The 23666-nt window shown below is 33.6% G+C and overlaps 2 protein-coding genes across 7 annotated transcripts in view; one reads left to right on the top strand and one right to left on the bottom strand.

Annotated features, from left to right (window-relative positions):
• The window catches only part of LOC127880669 (uncharacterized), a 59657-nt gene extending 38349 nt beyond the window's left edge, over window positions 1–21308 (bottom strand). For 4 of the 6 annotated variants that reach the window (XM_052428001.1, XM_052428003.1, XM_052428004.1 and 1 more), the window contains exons 1-2: window positions 21147–21308; window positions 20721–20898 (exon numbers count right to left, since the gene is read on the bottom strand). In XM_052428001.1, the coding sequence (XP_052283961.1) occupies window positions 20721–20874 (154 nt within the window). In that variant the 5' untranslated portion in view covers window positions 20875–20898; window positions 21147–21308. The remainder of the gene's footprint in view (window positions 1–20720; window positions 20899–21146) is intronic. The other 2 variants (XM_052428002.1, XM_052428005.1) reach the window with 1 other exon arrangement.
• Window positions 21309–21375: 67 nt separating this feature from the next.
• The window catches only part of LOC127880668 (uncharacterized), a 52151-nt gene continuing 49860 nt past the window's right edge, over window positions 21376–23666 (top strand). The window contains exon 1 of the mRNA XM_052427999.1: window positions 21376–21487. The gene's annotated coding sequence lies outside the window, so the exon portion shown is untranslated. The remainder of the gene's footprint in view (window positions 21488–23666) is intronic.

The raw sequence follows: 23666 nt of genomic DNA on the forward strand, positions 1-23666 counted from the left end.
CCTTTAGTATAAACGCTTTTGCGCTGGTAATTCTCTGAAAATAAAAGGTGCACGCACAAACTGTATTTATGTCGAGAATTGATTGTAAAACAGTTCTATCTATTGAGCCTTTTCATTCGAGATAAAATTGTTTCATGCAGTAAAACAGTGTTAAAAAGACGCGCATATGTTTCCAATGTTCTAGTGTTATACTCAAATCAGCCAATGGAATAAATGAAGTGTATTCATTCGTACCTAGCCGCGGGAAATTTTATTTGAATATTATTGGACACTTACAAAGGTCAGGTCAGGTGAAAAGCTGGCTTAATACAGCACGCCGAATAACAATAACAATGACTACTTCTATCAAGTTAATTACAGTTTCTTTAACAGTTTCTAATCATACTATGATACCAGTGTTTTCTGATTATTGAGTTTAATAAAGTTTGTAAAACTTGTTATTCTGCTGTTTTCTTCACAGATACATATTGTGTAAAATATCGCGGTACGTACCGCGATACAGTGTTGCCGTACCACGATATACCGCGGTACGCTCACGGCGTATCGTGACAGCCCTAGTAATGATAAGTGCGTTTAGCCAAGTGGGTCATGGCAAATATGCCAGGCTTATTTTGGCTGATTTTATAGCTGTTATTCCAAATGGCTTTTTTCCTCAAAACCCAGTTCCATGATTCCTTTATGATGTTATGACTTTCACAAATTTGAAAATGGGGATTTTTTAAGTGCAGAAATAGAGTTTCTAAGTTGTAATATAAATTGTATATATATATTTCAGTATAGGATGGTCTGTGTTAAGTAAGTTTTGATGCTGTTTAAACTACAGTTATGTTCAAGTATAGGATGGCCTGTGTTAAGTAAGTTTTGATGCTGTTTAAACTACAGTTATGTTCAAGTATAGGATGGTCTGTGTTAAGTAAGTTTTGATGCTGTTTAAACTACAGTTATGTTCAAGTATAGGATGGTCTGTGTTAAGTAAGTTTTGATGCTGTTTAAACTACAGTTATGTTCAAGTATAGGATGGTCTGTGTTAAGTAAGTTTTGATGCTGTTTAAACTACAGTTATGTTCAAGTATAGGATGGTCTGTGTTAAGTAAGTTTTGATGCTGTTTAAACTACAGTTATGTTCAAGTATAGGATGGTCTGTGTTAAGTAAGTTTTGATGCTGTTTAAACTACAGTTATGTTCAAGTATAGGATGGTCTGTGTTAAGTAAGTTTTGATGCTGTTTAAACTACAGTTATGTTCAAGTATAGGATGGTCTGTGTTAAGTAAGTTTTGATGCTGTTTAAACTACAGTTATGTTCAAGTATAGGATGGTCTGTGTTAAGTAAGTTTTGATGCTGTTTAAACTACAGTTATGTTCAAGTATAGGATGGTCTGTGTTAAGTAAGTTTTGATGCTGTTTAAACTACAGTTATGTTCAAGTATAGGATGGTCTGTGTTAAGTAAGTTTTGATGCTGTTTAAACTACAGTTATGTTCAAGCCTTATTTGTAATTTGCAACTGTAATGTTTATTATGGATTATATTTCTTTTAACTTAAAATACAGCTGCCAGATATATATCTTGTCCAGTAAACACATTTATACAAAGTGTGCATGCAAATACAATTTTCAATTATTTAAGCTGGCTTAAAATTGCCTGTACAGACATGGGCATTTAGCTGGGCTTTGTTAATGTTCTTCTAAATTTCAAACATTAGCAATGTGTTTGTGAAACACTATGTCCCCATATATATGACCTTTGACCTTGAAGGATGACATTGACCTTTCACTGCTCAAAATGTGCAGCTCCATGCGATACACATGCATGCCAAATATCACGTTGCTATTTTAAATATTGCAAAAGTTATGGCAAATGTTTAAGTTGGAGCAAACAAACAAACCAACAAACAAACCAACAGACAGGGCAAAAACAATATGTCCCCCACTATAGTGGTGGGGGACATAAAAAGGAATTGTTCAACATCCAAAACTTATAGTTGTCATTTGCCATATTATAATTTTGGGCAGTAGGGCAAATTTTTCTAAATTTTGGACAAGGTTCCCTACTGTCGAGAAACGACCATGGCGTAACACAAACACTTAGTAGGCTTGGCACAGACAGCATTAAATGTTTCTGGTAGAACAAGGTTATGGAAAATGATTCTAAGGCTAACTGTTAAGGCTGATCAATTATTTAACTTGATATCCTTTCCTACCATTAACCCCCCATCAGCAGATTAATGGGACTCAGAATCATGGGATGTACAAACATGCCTTTTCTTAACCCATTTATGCCTAGTGGACTCTCCCATCCTTCTAAATTGGATCAATTTATTTCCAAAATTAGGGACGTCTAGTACCTTTATTTCTATATTTAGAATATTTCTTACAGAAATTCCTTTAAGCAAACAGCGTAGACCCTGATGAGACGCCACAACTTGCGGCGTCTCACCTCGGTCTACGCTGTTTGCAAAGGCCTTTTTTCTAGACGCTAGGCATAAATGGGTTAAAGTCAATTGACAGCTGATGAATCATTGGAACAATGACAGTGGAAAAAAATCCTAGACCATAAAAAGCCATGTTAAATTATTAAAACAACAGTTTGTTCTCAATCTTCAAAGGACTTTTAAGCTGTTTCATACAAAATCATTAATAATTAACGCCCCTTTTCCTGTCACTGGAGCAATGCACAATACAGAAATGTTAAATATTGAATGATATGCAATGAGTAGGTTTCTGACTTAAAATAGTCCATACAGATTTATGTGAAAGTAAGATTTTATGTTCACGTTTTATCTTCCAAGTATAGATCATATTGTCAAGATACTTTTATGGCAAGCGGTTCGACGCATATTATTCCAAGAAACTAGGTTTTTAATGAGAACCTAGGTTCTCGCTTAAATTGCACATGGCTTCCAGAACCCAAAGTTTTATTCGATATCATAGGTTTTCACCAGAACCCAAGTTGTCATAAAATGTGCATCAAACTGTGATAGCCTAGGTTCTTATTTGAAAACCAAGGTTTCGACAGACGTTAAATAATCTGTGAAAACCATAGTTCTCATGACAAGAACTTAAGTTCTCATCTTTAATACTAAATCCGTGGTTTTCTACTTATTAAAAATACTGTAATCAAAGAATTGTGTGGCATTACTCTTATTCAGATATTGCAACTTGAATTCCATGTTTTGCCCACAACATTTACACAAGTAGCCTAATTTAAGGTCAATGATTATTACACCATTTCAAATGGACAATTTATCATAAATGATAAATAAATCATTAAACTTCTTTAATTGTGATTAATTATACATTTAATCAACAGTAAACATACACATTAAAAGTATTTTTTCTGCAATATTTTATATCGACATACAAATTGTTAATAATATATTATAAAAATATATTAAACTATATTAAAAATATATTAAAACTTTAAACATTTAAATATGAAACAATGTTGTTCAAACCTTCGCATTGTGCATGTTGATTACATTCCGAAGACTTTCTCTTTGCTGAACAACCTCGAAAAATCGAAATCTGATTTCCCATTTTACCTATGCATAAATACCTCTTCAAGAAAATAAAATAAACACTGACAGAACAATTTCACAAAAATTTGAATAAAATATTTTTGCCACTCATTAAAGCCTCTTTAAGACTATTAAAAAAAGTTAAACATTTTCACACAACAAACTTATTAAACTGTATTTTTGTCCTCGCAAAAAATGCAAAATCTCACAAATAAATCAATAGAAATAATCTCACTTTAATTGTAATTTACCAAGTCTTAATGTCCAAGGTTTGTACCAAATATACAAACATACAGATCTGATTCTCAATCAAACCAAGTTCTAATGTAAGTATTACACAATCACAGAAATAGCCCCATCTAATAGAGATTTCATATCACGAGTCACCATGCATATATTAATTACGTTCCATAATGCAGGTAGACAAGGTTTTTTATTGTCCTCATTAACAAAGGCTCAAGTTTCTTCTGTCAATACCAAGTCTGCCTAGTCCTATTTTCACTGCCATGTCCCCTGGGGAATTGTGCCATTACTCCTATAGACTTGCATTGATGATTCAGGCAAACTCTAGCATCAGTTTAAATAGGGTGAAAAACAGCACTGAAACAAGGGCAGAATATAATATGAATGGTTTAAGAAACGCAGAATGGGTAAATGGATAAAGATGACATAATACTGCAAAATATGGTAACAGCAAAAATTATTAACTGAACAATCACACAAATAGGTTTCCAGCAAAACTCACATCCTAATTTCTCAATCGGTTCACGAGTCCTTTTAAAATGTAAATGGGTTTGTAAAATACTATTGACTAGACGGCAACCTCTAACACATCTTTGACCTTTAAGAATAACTTAGACCTAATTAGTTTTGCTGGAATGGAATAAAAGCTTTATGCTTATATAGACGATTGGTTGCCTGGGTATAACAAGTCCCTGGTGTTTCACAAAAAAAACTTGAGAAAACTTGATCTCTGATTGGGAACCATTATTATATGACCTACCCTTTGGGTCAAAAGTACATATATGACAACAGCTAAAAATAGATATCACTGCAGTGACAAAATTGTAACCGCGGTAAAAATTTTGTCACTGCTGTAATAAATTTATCACTGCGGTGATATATTTGTAACTGCGGTGATACTTTGTCTGACCCAAAGAGTTTGACAAGAGCACAGCATAACGGGTGCCAACGCTCGGCTGCGGGTGCATTTTTTAATAAAAGAAAGCTTGTCAGAAGTATTTTTTTTAAGAGGTTACAGTGACCTTGACCTTTGACCTAAAGACCCAAATATGAATGTGGCATGTAGAACTCATCAAGGTGCAGCTACATATGAAGTTTCAAAGTTGTAGGTGGAAGCACTTTGAGTTAAGCGCCAATGTTCAAAACCTTGACAAAATGTTAAGGCTTCAGCACGACGCGGACGGTGGACACGACACGACAAGCTGGCTATGACGATACCTCGGGTATTCTCCCAAAACAGCTGAGCTTATAAGAGCTAAATCAAACTGACCATTGAAATAACGTTTTACGAAACGGAAAATCGGCAAATATTTACTGCTAAGTTATCAAGATGTCTGCCTCCGTGGATTAATGTAAAACATTGGCGTTCAGACCATGAATTTTGTATTTTTAATCTTCTGACACATGACCCTTAAACATCAACAACAAATAAAACGTTTCATGCTGCCTAAAATGTCAGCGCTGTTGATTAAATGATGCATATGACAAGAACATAGAGAAATTACTGGCCATACAAAGATTAAATACATGGAATAGCAGCCATGCACTATTACATGGTGTTTGAAGCATGCAGGAACTTCATAATACTGGAACATGGAAAAATTGTTATGTTGTCGTCAATGGCTAATTATTGGAAAATATGACACCTTAAAGTCATTATGGAGGACAAAGAATGAGATCAATTATATTTTTAAAATCAAAATTTGCTATTTTGAGATATTTTGTGGGACAAAGGGTGATATTTGCTGGTTTTCGGACTAAAATAGCTTGACAAATTGACCTTGCATAACATATATGCTTGGATTTTTTCCTATATTTGCACTAGGTTTTGTTTGTGCATGTTTTGAACAAGTTTAATGAGATCATAACAGTAAACTTATCGAGGTACACTTGATTAAAACCACTTCCCTTACATAAACCTTTTTTCTTTGTGACGGTACTTTAATATATATTAATGCATTATAGTCAGTGCCAGATTTATATTGATGAGCACATTTATTTTAAACATGCTTTACCAAAAAAAGGAAACGACGCGCCAAACTCATTTTGTGCTCCTAAACTTTTTTAATTTTCAAATTAAGGTCTCCAAGTGATTCTAATTTTCTAATTACGGTCTCCAAGTGATTCCTTTTATTGCCCTTATGATATGATATGTTGCATAAGATCTGAGTGAAGCTGAATTGATTTAGTTTTTGTCTTACGCCACACATTTTACCAGCTTAGACAGAAATGATATATTGAGTTGTGAAGAAATTTCACTTGTCCGTGCGTGGAATAAAATTATGGCTACTGATATTGCAAAAAAAAGAAACTTCAGCAATTTTCTCAATAATAGATTGCCATAAACACTCTCTGATAATGTCACTCAGTAATTATCGCATTTGTCTGGTATGTATAGCATTTGTCTGATATTTACTCTATCATAGACATTTAGAGATCAACTAGATTGTTGAAGCAACTGGAAACCAAGGGAATACAGGCATTCAATCAGATGTCATTCATGACAATAAGTCAATGACAAGCAGCTATTGTATGAGTATCAGTTCAACTATTTTCACTTATGAGAGGTGTCTATCTGATGAGTATTATTTATAAACTTACAAGTGGAGAACATTTCCTCACTTGAAATATTGCATGATTTTTCATCGCTTTATGATTGGAAGAATACAATTTTGCATCTTTTCCTTCACAGAGTTTTCTGGTATTCAAAATGTTTAAACACATTTATTCCATTTAAATTCTGTTTGTTCAGTTCTTCAGACCTTAAATTTAAATTTGTCTTGGTTCCAGCAGATGCAGCAGCAAATAAGATTATCAAAGTACAGTTGAAACTGACCTAACGGCCACCTGAATTTACCGGTCACCTGCAGACAACAGTCAGTCTGGAATCCCCCCAACGAAAAACATTCTATATTACACTTGAATTTAACAGCTACCTGACCATAACCGCCAACGGCCACTATATTCCACTCCGAAATTCATGTTTGACCTGAAATCAATGGTCACGCGTCAGTCGTCTCGAGTCACGAAAATTAAAAACACAGCACATTATTTGTCCGTCTATTTTGTGTTTAAAGCGTCTGAAAGCGGTAATTGTCTATGATATTATAAAAGCGGCCCGCTGCGAGTAAACAAATTATAAGGTGTTGAGAAGGTTTCTTTTCCGGGGATAATTGTGGGGGTATCTTCAAAAGAAAATATATCAGAGTTTATGACTTGTTGAAAGTAATTATCGCTAAATTAAATGACCGCTATTTCTTTGAATTAGAACGGTACAATTGCACCGTACTATCGGTTTATGACACGGAATCCGCTTTTTAGACTTTTACGGAGGTGACGTCAACGGAACTTGACAAGCTTTATTTACTGAATGAATGAGATGCATGAGTAAACAATTATACCAGCGTTGATAGTCATTGTTTAATTTAACAATATGAAATTAAATCAATCTAAAAGATAATATTCTCTATTATTCAATGTACACGCGTAAGTTAATGCTGTTATTATGATTTGTTAATGCAATGAGCATTTGTTTTACACTGTATGCAAACGACTGGGTGGGGTAACAACGTAGTAATTCTACCAACTGACCAACCTTCTTAAAATTGTGATCCGAATTCAACGGTCACCTGTGGACAACGGTCACTTTGATCATTTCCCTTGACTGACAGCTGAATTCAGGTTTGACTGTATAACAAATATTCCTATAATTTTCAAACTATTTCAAAAGAAAATGTCTGAAACTTCATATCCCAAATATTTCACAAACAATTTCCAATCACATTAATGAGTGTCATAATTTATATGTTCAAATAAATCATATTAATATAATATTTCTCGTCCTTTAGTGGCACAAAAATTAGTAGTCATGTACCAAAAAACAATCAGCATTCTTGTTTACTTCTGGTCTTAGTGCTATTCGAAATCCTGTTACTAAGTACTTTAACTTACTACGCAAGGGTCTACAGATAAATATCTCCCTTTAAAGCTTATTACTTCCCTTGGATTTGTTTTTTTTAAACTTTGACCTTGAAGGATGACCTTGACCTTTCACAACTCAGAATGTGCAGCTCCATGAAATACACATGCCTGCCAAATATCAAGTTGCTATCTGAAGCGACATAGAAGTTATGAGCATTTTTCAAAACCTAAACGCAAAGTGTGATGGACAGACAGACAGTCCCATCACTATATGCCCTCCTTTGGGGGCATACAAAGATGACAAGGTGTCCAGAGTAAGTACATATGACTTCTATATTGTATACAGAGAGATGTTTGGAGCTTATAAGCACTGGTTAAAACCCCAGTGCTTTTGCATTTATAAATACCGTTCCTTGGCGATGACTGCACTTTGAATCATGCTTGTGCCTTTTTGTGCAAGTGTTTACTGCATTTTGTTTTGTGTCTCACTGTTTTGCTATTGAGTTTGTTCAAAATAATGAACTGCATTGTATCATAAGGTTTCTCTCCTGCTGGTGCAGCTAATGTTTCACTTCATATGTATTTAAAATATGAACGTACACAATGCCATATGAATGTATCTGCTTTAAAATATAAGAAAAATACAATTCAATGAATTTTGCACATTCTGCTTCAAACTAATAGGGTATTGACTACAACTTCTAAGAAAACCTATGCTGCCTTTTATACACCATTGTTGGGGCTTTAAATACAAGTTGATAAACTGGAATACGGTGAACTGATTTCCTTCTTTAGTTTACTACAAAGAGAGAAAACTGTGTTATAACTGTTATTGGCTTTACATTTATCTCCCTTAGATATTAATCACTTCTGCTATCAAACATAATAAAGCAATTATTTTCTCCATGGTAATACACTCAATTGCTTCATGCTGGAACAGTCCCTAAGGACTCTAACATCATTTCAGAGCCTAGTTTTTGTGGATTCTTTTGCATGTGTAAACCTTTTATCAATAATGTCATTAAACCTATGTCTGCAGACTAAACGAGACATGTTGTAGCCCAGGGCGATGGGCAATTTATAGAATATGGATACAAGTTTTGTTTAATCAAATTGTCAGGTCTTTATAGTATGCTTGGCTTTCCCAAGCCTTATCATTCAAGAAGAAGAACACAACTTGGTGAACTGTTCATAATAATATATTCTGTTTAACATAATTTTAACCCCCCCCCCCCGAAAAACGATTTTTCGAAACCTAAACGTGGACCATAAGTTCAGGTCAAAATTTGTATGCATGTGGAAAGGCCTTGTCCATAAACACATGCATACCAAATCAGAGGCACTCCCAAAGCAAACGGACCCGATCCCAAACCGAAAAAAAAAATCCTAATTTAAAAAAAGATTTTTTTTTATTTTATTTTTAGAATGAAGTGTCTTATAACTTGTGTGACTAACCAGTATTTGTTTTGGTAAAAAATATCTGCTATAAGGTTTTGACTGTTCAGTTCTTACCTCAAAGTGTAACTGTAACTGAAAAACAAAACTGCAGTACTTGAATAAATGTTAAACATGCCCAATATTGCATCTGTTCATATAAAGAAGACAAAATAACAAATAAAAACAAATTTATTTGTTAAACCACTGAATTATTTAAGCATGATAAATTCACATTTTTTTCCCAAATGAGCCGTTTCATCGAAGCAAAAATTCCCAAAATGGCCAATTTTGTCAATAAAGAATTCCCAATTTGGTCAGACTCTTTTTCCCAAAATAGGCAGAAAATTACATGTGAAGCGACATAAGTTATGAGCATTTTCCAAAACCTAAACGCAAAAATGCGACAGACAGATGGACGGACAGTCCGATCACTATAAATATTCCCTCTTTCCAGGGCATAAAAAGAAATGACAATGTACAGACAGTGCCCTAATACTACCGTAATAACTCTATGTTTTCGGACACTTAAAAATAATTTTTTTTTTCCGTGTCCGAAAACTTAGATACCAAAAATATTAACAAAATACAGGTGTCCGAGTTGAAAATGGAAGTGTCAGAAAATAGCGTCAATTGTATCAACGACTACCGGTAATAGCATGCGCTTGTAAAATACCATGCTGTGTAGTATAATTACAGTTATACGTGTTTGCACTGCATTTTAAATAATTGTAAATGCTTAATTTATTTGACAGAAAGTTACTTCAAGGTTGTACTTTGAACAACGAGTTCAAAAATGAGCATGTGATGTACCGATTCACGCTTGTATGAACCTGTAATTAACGCAATAAAAAAAGCAAACTATGAATTCTTTGTTTGTTCATTTCCGATAGTTGTTGTGTAACACCTTCCATTGTTCGTAAAACTTGTAATAGGGTGCATCACAATTTGAAACATTAACTATTTGTCACAGTTATTTTACTGAGAAGGGGTAATACCATTGCGGTAGATAATTGAACTGTTAATTGGCACTACCCCTGGTAATTGTCATAACGCTTATACTATCGGGCGAAACCATTGTTAAATACCGGTTTACAAGGTTATTTACCCAATAATGCAAATGTAATGGTCCATTGCCCTCAGGCATGCACCCGCAATGTTTTATGATGTTAATCTGGTTGTAAAACCCCATGATCGAAGTGTCATTAGATATCGAAAAAAATCGAAATTTGGTAAAATAGCGCTGTTAAATATACTGAACTTCATTAAAACAAATTTGCTGGCTTTTTATGCTGTTATGCCAGATAAACATAAACATTACCAGACATTAATGGGTACATAGATATATCCTTGCATGGTAATTCAACAATATTTGGTGTGAATGGTAATCTTATTGAAAAATGTCCACTTATAAAATAACATCTGAAGGTTTTATATTACATGAATGATTAATTGACGTATTGTAAACATTGAAACACAAATATAAGGAATCAAATAGAAGAACAATAGATATAAAGGTGTATGACTGTTTCACACATTGTTTTCTTTTACATTCTTTAGCATTGATCAACAGTCCTGTACAAAAACACTTTTATTTAGAGTTAATATCTTCAGACCAGTGTATTCACGTTGACGATGCATGTGTGACTGTCTCAAAATTTTAGCATTCAATGAGTACCAATATTAATATATGTTTAAAGATCCCTAGTTTAGACTATTGTGAACTAAACATAATGCAGTGCATCTCATATAAGATTCAAACCATTTGTAGACTCATAAACTAGCAATATTTCCAGTCTCAAACAAACATGCGAGAAGGCTGTTACCATAAATTGACTTTTTTGATAGCAAATGAAATATTCAAAGACAGTTTGCAGACTGAACAGATTGTTTGCACATATGAACGCAACAGTGATGAACTGAAACTGGGCTGTTGTCTTCCCTCAGGTTTTTTTTTTTTTTTTTTAGAAAGAAGTATTTTATCTCAATTTTAATTAAATTACATCTAACAAAGTATTATATGATTTTTGTCTTTTGATTTGAATGATTATAAAGAGTTAATTCAATTTAGTATTTCCCTAATTAGTGGACTTTTCGTGTGGAAAAAAGGCTAATGAATTTATTTTCCCAATTTCATGAAAATGCCGATAAAATTCCCAATTCCAAACCCATGGGCTATCTTCCCAAAAAGCGGAAAAAAAAACCTGTCCCTTGAGATGGAACATTTAGCAGGGCTGGCGAAATCTATCATATTACATCAATTGTCGTAAGTAGAAAACTTCATCTATGAACATTTATAAATTATTCAAGTATAAAGGGAGGCCACTAATGCCTGGTAAATCATTGCATAGTTATGTCCCTTTGTCAATAATATACTTTGAAGAGTTAAATATCAGGGGTGTGATTGAGGCGAAGTCAGAGGGGAGGAAAATTCTGTTGACTGCAGATTTTGACTATGCGAATCGCACAAATAACGCAATGACAAACCTAAACAGACATTAAAATAAAACATACATTAAAATAAACAATTTCTTGAACTTCATAACACTATTTCTTTATGAAAACCTGTTTAACTTCACATTTCACATACTAAGGATGCAAAGTAAACAATATTTACTGTGATAAAAAACAGCAGTTGTTCAATGTATTCACAGTAAATGGACTTATTTAATTAAATATCAAATGGGGAAAACATTAATCAATATAAACAAACACACTTGAGTGTTCTTGTTGAGTTAATGATGTATTAAACTGAGTAAAATTAATATATTTTAATGTGTTTACCTTTTAAAATCTTGCATTTCACATCTACAGTTCAATGCTATTTCAGTTAACTGAACAGTGTGACAAACATAAAAAAGCAGAATATGCATATGAATCTGATTACACACAGATCCACTAACATATAAATCAAATCATGTTTGTCTATTTCCATTTTCAATCGATACTCTTCTAAATTGTTTTACTTCGCAAGTAGAGTGAACTCCATGCAATTTGCAAACACTGGTTTCCGAGACATAAATTCTGACTGCGCACATTTGTAAAAAAAAAATGTGCTGCTTGTTTCTAAAACGCAGTCTTCATCGATGACAGACACATTTCATTTATCCTATCTAACTATATGATGACAGTCGCTAATTCGATTGATATTTGTCATTTGGATAAACTTAATTTTCGCTTTGCAACTGCGCCATTTGCAGACAAATCAGAAAAGAAATACCAAACGCATTTAAAAAGAACGATTTTAATTGGTAGATTGGAAAACAACAGCCAATGGCTCGTTTCAAATTGCTTAGGCAGAATCTACCAGTGTACTATGCGGAGTGATTTTGCGAGCCGCGGATATTTCAGGCCGCACATAAAAGACGTCCGCGGAATCGGATGTACCCACCTCTCCCCCCCATTTTTTTACAAATTTACACGAATCTCAGAAATGACCTCTGAGACAACCTGATCCGCGGAAATCCGCGGAAATCCGCGGAAAAATCACACCCCTGAATATAAACATAGTGAAACAAGAGATGTGTTTGTCAGAAACACAATGCCCCCTACTGCGCCGCTTTGATTTTGTTTGTTTGACCTTTGACATTGAAGAATGACCTTGACCTTTCACCACTCAAAATATGCAGGTCCATGAGATACACATGCATGCCAAATATCAAGTTGCTATGTGAAGGAACATAGAAGTTATGAGCATTTTTCGAAACCTAAACGCAGAAACCTAAACGCAAAGTGTGACGGAAAGACAGACAGACGGACGGTCCGATCACTATATGCCCCCCTTCGGGGGCATAAAAATTACCCAGCTCTTTCCTTATTATACTATGTCCCAATTCTAAATGCTTGTCTTTTCATATATCGATCAGTACATGCATGCTGACACAAAAGCATTTCTTATATAATATTTTCAACATAAAATCATCAACAAATTAAGGCACATCAGGAAAGCAGAATTAAGCCTGGCTTACGATGAAATAATCAAATCAAAAAACTTGCTGCAATTGTATTTCCAAATAAATAATTTTTTCTAAGAGTCTACTGACAGAGATTATAGTGTCAATTTTCATGGAAAACAACAAGAACAACACTCATATTTAACACTTTGAATTTGACTTACTAAAAATAGGTCAAACTTGTGGCAACCATTGAACAAGAGTACCGCATAACGGGTGCCAACGCTCGGCTGCATGTGCAGTTTTGAATAATTGAAAGCTTGTCAGATTTTTTTCTTTAGAGGTCACAGTGACCTTGACCTTTGACCCAGTGATCAAAACATGGATGTGGTGTGTAGAACTCATCAAGGTGCAGCTACATATGAGTTTCAATGTTGTAGGTGAAAGCACTTTCATTTTAGAACCAATGTTCAAAAGGTTAACAAAATGTTCAGGGGTGATATTCCAGAAACATCTTAAGTCATTTCTTTAATATTTTCACTTAAGTTCAAAATTACAATTTCCAAATTTAAGGATAAGAATAAAATTTAACTTGAGATGCTTCTGGTCCATACGACCCCAGGTTTTAGCACCACGCGGACAGCGGATGACACGACGAGCTGGCTATGACAATACCTTGGATTTTCTCCGAAAACAGCCGAGCTAAACCTAGTTCCGAAGAATTGTGATTGTACTTACTTGATTTGCTACAAGTTGTCCCCATGTTGAGATCAGCCAAAACTGCAGTCCAGCTAAATCTTACTGGCACATATACAATTACATTAATCGTTTTGTTTCAATTTAATTTTAAATTCAAATTTACTTATGCCATGATGTCCTTGTTGGAATGCAATACCATTCACTTTCACTAAACTAAAGTGTTGAAGTCCTTGTTGAAATGCAGTACCATTCACTTTCACTAAACTAAAGTGTTGAAGTCCTTGTTGAAATGCAATGTCATTCACTTTCAGTAAACTAAAGTGTTGAAGTCCTTGTTCAAATGCAATACCATTCACTTTCACTGAACTAAAGTGTTGAAGTCCTTGTTCAAATGCAATACCATTCACTTTCACTAAACTAAAGTGCCTTCAATGTATTGCACACATATCACCATTCTGTATTGCACACATATCATTTACATTCATGTTACAGTGTTTATAAAAAAGCTATTTCATGTATCAATGTTTACAGAATTGCCAGTTATTCATGATTTCATTAATATTCATAAGTATCAATAAAAGTCACAAAATAATCTGTTCATTGGAACATTTTATTTTTAACACATACATCACCTACTCTCTCTTTGAGATATAAACAAATCTTTATGATATCAAATTCACAATAGATTACAAAATCCTAAATTACAGCTCTTATCCGCTAAAATGCAAATTAATTATATAAAAAAACTTCAAACAAAAAATCACACCAATTCCAATAAAAAAGTACTTGAAGGATTTCTTTGTTGATTAATCTACGTTATTTAAGATATTCCTATAAATAGGGTGCTGCGAGGATCATTAAAAGTTAATGGATGTAAACACACTGGTAACTGGTGCTTTTTTCAAATAACTTTTTAAAACAATTTTCTTAAGAATTTCAATTAGTGCCTACAAGACAGTTTTTATGCTGCTTATAGCAATAAGAAATACATCAAAATTACTTTGTTTAATACGCCTGTGATCTTCGCTGAAAATTCTATGTATACAGCATTAATGAACAAGGTTATTCTGCATGCAATGTGAAATTTTTGCACCATTTTCCAACGTTTTCAATGATTTATTCTTAAATCTTTGGATATGGACACAAACTGCAAGAAAAACAGTCTTTTATGCACTAACGATTTTTACAAAAGTATATCAATAACTTGAGATATTTGCAAAAATTAAGTTCTTAACAGTGTGTTTACATTCTGTCAAGCCCGTGTGTAAAACCCCTGTAAACCCCGTTGATCCTGCACCCTGTAATATCCGAACATCAACCATCTCCTTGTGTTACAAAAATATTTACAGACTATTTTCTGCCATTAAACAAAAAACAGACATGATAGAAATTGATTTGCAATCCCTGATACAAATAGAAAGCCAGACCCTCTTCCTGTATTGACTTGTCTTGTACAAACATCCATATCATGAATATGGTGTTATTAGTTGATGATTGACCTGTGAGGGTGGGAGACCCTCTTCCTGGATTGACTTGTCTTGTACAAACATCCATATCATGAATATGGTGTTATTAGTTGATGATTGACCTGTGAGGGTGGGAGTGTAAGACCCATTTCAATCTGTTACTTTTAAACATTCACCATAAATAATTTGCCATTTCACATGTTAATGTAATAAAAATAAATACTGATGTATTCACATGTTTATTATTTGAATGGCACATTGGACAAATTATAAAATATGCAAATGCTATGAATATGTCAGTTCAGTTTTAATTCTATATTTAATTTCTAACACTTTATGTTCAAATTAATTCCAAAATTGCAGAATTAATCCTTGTACAAGTACATAAAATATGACAATCACATTTCAATTTTCAGCTTTAAACTCTCACAAACATGTATGCATCACTTGAACACTGTGAGATGATCAGTAGCATACTTTGCTGTGTCAGCATATCTTTAAATAAATCCCTGGTACATAAAAAAGTTCCTTTTTCCAAGCAGAAAAAAGAGACAAGTTCCAGAGAATTAATGCAATTAACATACAAAATTCCACACAATTTCTTGAAAATCTCCAATTCTGGAGCCAAAAAACACTGATAAAACATTTGCCTTTAATTGGAAACCCACCAAGCCAGTCTTGAGTGGCTGTGATGACATGTAATGCTTCTGGTAGGAATCTATAGACTAATGAAAAGTGGGAGACCAGTAATAATTGTTTATCCTTTGATGGCACAAAATCAATGTATCAATGATTCGTTATCTGAAACCAGAATTCTGCTGTGTTAAACCAAATATGCAGACATTGATTTCATACCAATTGTTTGATAATTATGTTTTAAGAAAAACAAAATATTGTCTCTAGGAATGGCAAAGATGATCAATTCATGATTTCATACTATTTACACAACAATATTGTGGCTATAATTTGTTCAAAAACAATGTTATTTATTTTAGATGAATGAGAAAAGGGGGAATAAAGATGTAACTGAAAATTTTATCAAGATGAATTGAGATTTTGCCAAATTGTGATTAATATTAATTGGGAGGTACAGTTTTTTTTCACCGTTGATACTTTTACAGGCCGTAGCCAGGGTTTTGAAAAGGGGGTGAGAATTTTCCCATCAACGATTGTTATTGAGCAACGAAGTGGCAAGGGGGTAGGTGCGGGAGAGGCTGTCCCCCTCCTGCAATCGGGGGGTTTGGAAGTCCTCCCCCTCGAAAATTTTGAAAATGAAACTTAAAATCCTGCATTCTGGTGACTTTTTATCTGTATTTAGAGACTGAAGTTATAGAGCATTTTTATCTGAAATTTCACTTTCATTGACCATACTCAGTGACTGATAAAAAAATGTTGGGTGCAAACGCACCCAACGCACCCCCCTTGGCTACGTGTATGTGGTATGAATCATAATAGAGAAAATTTACAATAACAAAGTTTTGTAACAAAATATATACATTGCAAGTCTGTCTTTGAAACTTTTCTTGAAAATAATTATCTTGTCAAAATCAATATGCCTTCCTTTGTAGAAATATTTTAAAAAGCATCCAATTATTAAATAGTTATCTTTAGAAAACGATATTCTTACTGGAGAAAGTCAGGAAAAATTTATATTTTTCAAGCCTCGTAAACAACCATCAATATTTCCAATTATGCAATTACAGAGTTAGGCTAGTATTCCATCTATCCGCATCCATATCTGCAAAATCATAATACAGATGCTATATTCCATCTATCCGCATACGTTGAACTTATCTTTCTTTTTTGGGAAAAAAATATATGGATGAAACTGAAAATTATAATTGAGATAATTATTATGAAGGACAAGCGTGCATTAAAGTAGTTTTAAGCAACCAATGCAAAAGACATACAAATCTTACCAGACATGAGGTCTGATAACTTAAAAAAATTTACCGGACCTCCCCACATTTTACCGGACCTCGTTCTTCTTTAACAAACAATAGAAACACCTTTTGTAAAGTTATATGAAAACATATATTTTAACTTTCAGTTAAAGTGAAGAAAGCTCTGTGATTTTTTACACATTACAAGTTACTTTTAACGCCTATATATAACATAAGTTCTCTCAGAGGGAGTAACCACGTGACGATCAAGATTGCGAAGTCCAGGCCGAAACAGGTATTTTTTATACCTTTAATATTTGTGTTTCATTTTTTTAAATTCAGCTCACTTTCCAGTCATATCAATAAGAAAAAGATCAGCGTTTATTTCGTATTAACATTCCCTTTATATCTTGACTTTACTCGCTACGGTACGAATTTTCTTAGAAGGAGCTGTTATTTTGTGATCCCGCTCAGAATTTTCATTAAAAAATGTGTTTTGTCGCCTACATTACGAAACATTAAGCTTAAATATTAGACTGATTCTAAGAAATCACTCTTGGAGTTTGTTACCAGCAAAAATAGCCAGTTCGCCTGGTTTGTAAAATTTGTTTCATTTTAAAGTTGAATAAATAATCTATAAGTAAAATAAACATAAACCTTTCTGTATTTTTTTAACATATTCATAATTTCGAGTTAATTTTTATTCAAAGGTTCCGATATTTTTTTATTTATTTTTGTCAGACACCAGGTCCGACAGTTTCAGAAATACATCAGACCTCAGCAAATTTTATCGGATTTGTCCGAGTTCCGACATCTTTCACATGGGTTGGATATAAGGTACAAATCATCATTCTGTCTGTAAAATAATACAAATGGTAAATACCTGAAACATCTTCTTTTAGTGTCTTGGCTATGCTTTTCCAAACATTTGAAGTGGTATCAGTGTCCTGATATGCAGAACTGCGTTGGTTGTATAATGTCGGGTAATTTTTTATGAATTCGATTAGTTTTTCAGTTGATTTTTGAGAGGACAGCCTCCCTCATCGTGCTAAATGCCGTCCGTATCTTGTACGCATTCAAATTAGAATGCTCACTTGAGCGTTCATTTGTGGAGTCTGGACGCTTCTCTGCGTGTGGATATGCAGATGCGGATGAATGGAATAAGCGCAGTGCATTTCTACTAGCTCTATTTTTTGTGGATGCGGATATGCGGACAAGGACAGATGGAATACTTGCCTTATATTACATCCAGATCTGATCAACATGTATAAAAAGTACTTATCAAATGTCATACACAATATTCAAAGAGAACCCGCCTTTCTATATATTCTTCTTTTTTTAACATTTCCTTATAACTTAAGGACTGGTTCACAATTGTGTAATACATGTAAATGAAGAGCCCTTTGAGACAGATTTTATCACAAAGATTGTTTTCCATATACAACTAGAAATGGCGCGGCCACTGCCAACGCTTATTCCCACGCCTCACCTTTTGACCAAGGGGTCAGATCAAAATTCCAAATAATGCACTGTTGCACATATATGCTCATAGCTACCATGTGTTTAAGTTTCAAGGTTGTAGTGCTAATAGTGTCGGAGCAGATAGTGGCCAGGACGGACGGATGGACGGACAGACAGCAGAGATAACCACATAATCCCCCTGCCTCAATTCGGAGTGAGGGGATAATCATATAATGTGAAGCTTATTTGGAATATTTCGGCAATTGACATGCAACAGCATTTTACACATTCTGTTCCTGCATTAAAGTAGCTATAAATGTAGATAAATAAAACTGACATAATTCATTAACAACTTTTGAGGGTAACACAAATAACTACTCTTGACATGTATTTTAACCTTTTACAATTATATGAATTTGTCAAAGACATATGAAAAATAGAAATACCACATTCTAACTGGATGTAAATTATCCCTTTCCCATTTAGAAGCTATTTGAAAATGGCTATGTGCAAACAGCAACTGTTCAGGTTTTACGCTGTTTGCTGCTCATCAGTATCTAAGGGTTGGAAATGAAGCCTTTAAAACTTGAATTTAGTAAGATTAAGGTCTTAAAGGGACTGTCAACCACGACGACGAAGAAAAGAAAAGTTGTAAAATACTGTATTTTTTTACAAGTATAAGTTTATATTGATTAAAATATCACGACCCTTACTAACAAAATAGATATTTTTTTAATACACTTAAAATATTCAGATGTTTTCATTAATAGAGTTGATACTATGGATACACTTATGATGCTATGATAACCAATTGTTTATAACTGCGTGTTTACTTTAACTCAGGGCTTAACACTTACTTTTTTTTCAACTAGCCTTTTCGGGCTAGTAAATGCAGAACCTACTAGCCCTGACCAATCTTTCATGTGCCCTGACCCAAATATTATCGAAACCTTTATATTTATCATTCAACTTTTATTTTCTTATGCATGGAGATGCGCAATTATGATTCAATCATTCTTATTAGCTTGCCTTACTAATGCTAATAAATTCAATATTCATCTACTTAAGACATCTATTTGTAATCTTCACGCCATTTCGGGAGAAATTTCGTTGTTTTTTCCCCTCATACTTTCTGTTACTTTCCTCCTTCCCTTTTCTTTTCTTATCCGAGGAACCCCCATCCCCACATGTAAAGCCAAACTTAAACAATGACATGAATGTTAAAACCTTTTTTACATAGATTGCCACAGTTGCAGTCTGACGAAAAATGGTAAGTGAATCTTAGGTGTCGCAAAATAACGTGTTACGGTAGTCGTAACAATTGTACAGGGTTAACTCTCTACTCAAAGCCGGGATCAACAATTAATTTTAGTTTTGCTAATTGAATTGCGTAAAAAAGAGTGTCAAAACACTTCTAATTGATCAAACAAATTAAAATTATTTAAATTTGGTAAATAACTAATAATTTTATAGTAACTTTATACCTTCATTGATCCCGCACGATCCTGGGTGATCCCGGCTTTTAGTTTAAAACGTATTTTTATCGATAAAACATGTCACTTCGAGGAAACGAATCAAAAACAGTATCTAGCGGAATTCTGTTTAAAAATAGGTACTGACGTGTTTTACCAGGAAAACAACCGGGGATTTTCTGAATTGTCGGCCTCTTTTTTATTGCAATCAGGGGGTTCCAAATATATTTCGAGATACGATCTGTTTGTTGTCTCCAACTTCACTCTGGGATTTAATTGTCATCTGATCATACTGTATTAAGATTCTGCATCTTTTAAAAGCTTATTTAAAACACAGTTTATTGATATAGAACACATAATTCCGCCCAAAATACACACAACCGGTTGGGCATGTTCCTGGGACATTGGCTAGCCCGGTCCTAGGTACAGGCAGTGAATGTCGTTCAGATGTGCCTTAGTGTTAAGCCCTGTAACTGCTTTCTAAAATTTATCTTGTAAAGTGCTAGTAAATTAAATTGATGTGAATATACTCAATATTCTCAATTAGTATGTTTATAGAAAAAGTTGGCTTATTATTTGGAAAATTTTGGTCAGACTGTTGGGGAAAAAACAACCTTTTTTACTTCTTGCAACTGGGAAACAGGCTGTAAATTTGGGCAAAATAATTCACTGAGGAGCATAGAGTATCTTAGTTATAGTATGCTCATTTTGTGGGTCCTTGCATCCAACTTACCTTCTCTAACCCTCAGAAGCTGTTCAAAATATTTAGCACCAAATTCAAAAGGATTTTCTGGCTGACTTCGGAGAATTTCTCTGGTTAGTCCCTCCAAGATATTTTGGAATCCCTTAGGAACTCTCAACTTCGTGTTTGAAAATGGAACAGCCATAATTTGTTCTTATGCGTCGAGTATCTGAATCAAAGAATGACAAATTGTACATATCGCGAAAACAAATGTCACAAAACTGCTTAATGTTGACATGTTGTCCTTAGCAACAATGAATTTTAGTGTGTTTTTGTTGGTGTGTGTAAGTATATATACTATTGGAGGCCAAACACATTGAATAAACCATTATTGAGTACTTTTTAAATGATCATGTGGTTGGAAAGACGAGCACAATTACGATCAGATAATAAAATAAATACAATTATTTTTGTTACCGATTCAGACGACAGCAGGTTCGCGTTTGGACAAACTACGATGAAATCCGAATGAATGTAAATTATCTACACGAATTATATTTTCGCTGTCGACATTAGCTTTAGTTCTTTTTAACATTTATAATCATTACGTCATCCGATAATATTCTTTGCTGTTTTTTACTTTACATTGTCCAGAAATGTTGAGTTTTATTTTTTATCAACGCTATTTTGTATTACTTATTTTCACAACTATAAATGTAAGCATTAATTTGCAGCTTGTTGACTACTGTACCACTTGTCGGTGCGCAAGTCATTTCTCTCTATGATAAACGGTCAGTTCTCCACATTTGACCTCTACGGTAAAATTAATTTATGATATTAATGCCCCAAAAGTCATTATACTATATGTTATTATTGAAGTAACCATAGATTTTGGAAATCTTATATGCATGAACAAAATTACTTTATGCTTTTAAAGTACAGGAACTAAGTAAAGTGCAGAAATTGTTATTGTATTATAATTCGGATGAAAATGAATTCGGAAATACACTATAATTAAGGCAAAAGCTTATTATATAGATGTGTAGTGTAGAATTTGTAATCAGTGTTTTACTTAAATAGATACCCGCTTGCCAATGCTAAGTTTAAATTCTGGTAGTCAAGGGATATTGCTGGCAAGTCAATTATGAAAGTGACATTTCTCCTATATCTTTATTTTGCAATTTATATTATCCAGTGAGATAATGGATTAATGTCTGTGTTTATCAGTTCCATGTAAAACTAATTTAGTTTTGCAGTTTGGAGTAGTCAATGTTAGTTGCTAATCAAATTCAAATTGTGTTTTTGTTTGAAATGGTGTCCAGCATGGAAAAGGTAATGAAAGATCCACAATTTATATAACAAAAAAAGATATGAAATTACCATTTCATAACTACACAAACTAACTATCTAAACATGTGAAAACATTACTTGTGGATGAATTTAAAGGTCATTCTTCCAACTATGACAGGGGTTGAAGAATCCACTCGACCGCTCGCATATGCGTGTGAAGTTGACAGTCAGGCGAGTAAAATTTGTTAAATACTCGACCGACCAGGCGAGTGCTGTTTTTCAAGTTGAGAAATATAAATTCAGTTCCAGAACTCCTTCCACATCAATACAAATTGCGAACAATTTTTTGAACGAACAAAAAATACGTTTAGTACACAAAGAAACTGCACTTTCGTTTTGACAATGAAAAATGATGTCACGGGCACAGTAAAAGTAATTCTCGAAATCGGCTACACTCTTTTCGTTGTTGTCAGTGCTCTTAGCTAATCAATTAAAAGTGAATAAAACTGTTAAATATATTGGTCATTCCGTGAATTTTAATGTAAATATCAATAAAACCATAATACATCACTGGTTAATTATAATACTTCTTATATTTAATTAAAAATAAACAGAAAAAATAATTATAAATAAACAGAATAATTCCAAACTTTGTGATCAGAAGCCTTAGGCAAAATTTTCCATATTGTAACCGTCGTCAATCAAGCGTGTCTTTCAGTAAAAGTTCGTCTAAAATATTAAAATGGAAAAGGGTTCTATTTTAAAATATCTGTGAGGTGGTGGCGACAGGGAACAGAAAGAATTAAAAAGGTCGTCAAAACAAGAAGCTGAAAGAAATGAGAAAAGGAAAGAGGTGCAGAAAACGTAAGGAAAGCAAATATAATCCATCAGATAATGTAGTTAATTTGTTTGCAGTTTAGTGTCACTATGTTAAGTAGGTTTAAAAGGTTCTGGTTGATCATAACTATAAATATAGATACTATTTTTTTAATGCAGGGCGAGTAGATTAAAGTGAAGGGCGAGTGGATTGTCAGGCCCACTCGCCCTGCAGGGCGAGTGGCTCTGGAAAAATTCTTCAACACCTGTATGATACTGCAAAACAAAACAGTTTAATATAGATCAACTTTTATTTCTTTATTTATGATTGTCAGAAAATCTTGTAATGAATATATTTGTTTATAATATTATCAAACATAAATGCTGAATAGAGACTAAGCTGGGGATTTGAATTTGGGGTTTTCAAATAGTGGTCACTGTTAATAAAATTAGAAAAGAGGTTTAGTTTGGATGGAACTATTGTATTCAAATTTTGTGTGTACGTAACTTTAACAGTGACATGTTATGGAATTGCATTTTGAAATTAGTAGAGTCAAGGTCAAAGGCACTATTTTTATGCCCCAGGATTGTATGATCGGGGGTATATTGTTTTTGGCCTGTCTGTCAATCTGTCACTCTGTCATTATGTCCCAAAACTTTAACCTTGGTAAAAGTTTACAGAGATTCACTGGCCAAAAAATAGTTGTCGCCACTTTTCGCGGCGTGAAAAATGTCAGTTATTCCAACCTTATTAATAAGAACAATCATTTAAAGAAACCTTACTACATTAATGTCATTTACGCTATTATCACTTTAAAAAGTATGTTATTACATAAAAAAAATATAAGTACCGTCATAAGTCATACCTTCATAAGTCTTAATAAGCTTTAT

Source organism: Dreissena polymorpha, chromosome 5 (genome assembly GCF_020536995.1).
Source record: "Dreissena polymorpha isolate Duluth1 chromosome 5, UMN_Dpol_1.0, whole genome shotgun sequence".
Lineage (NCBI taxonomy): Eukaryota > Metazoa > Mollusca > Bivalvia > Myida > Dreissenidae > Dreissena > Dreissena polymorpha.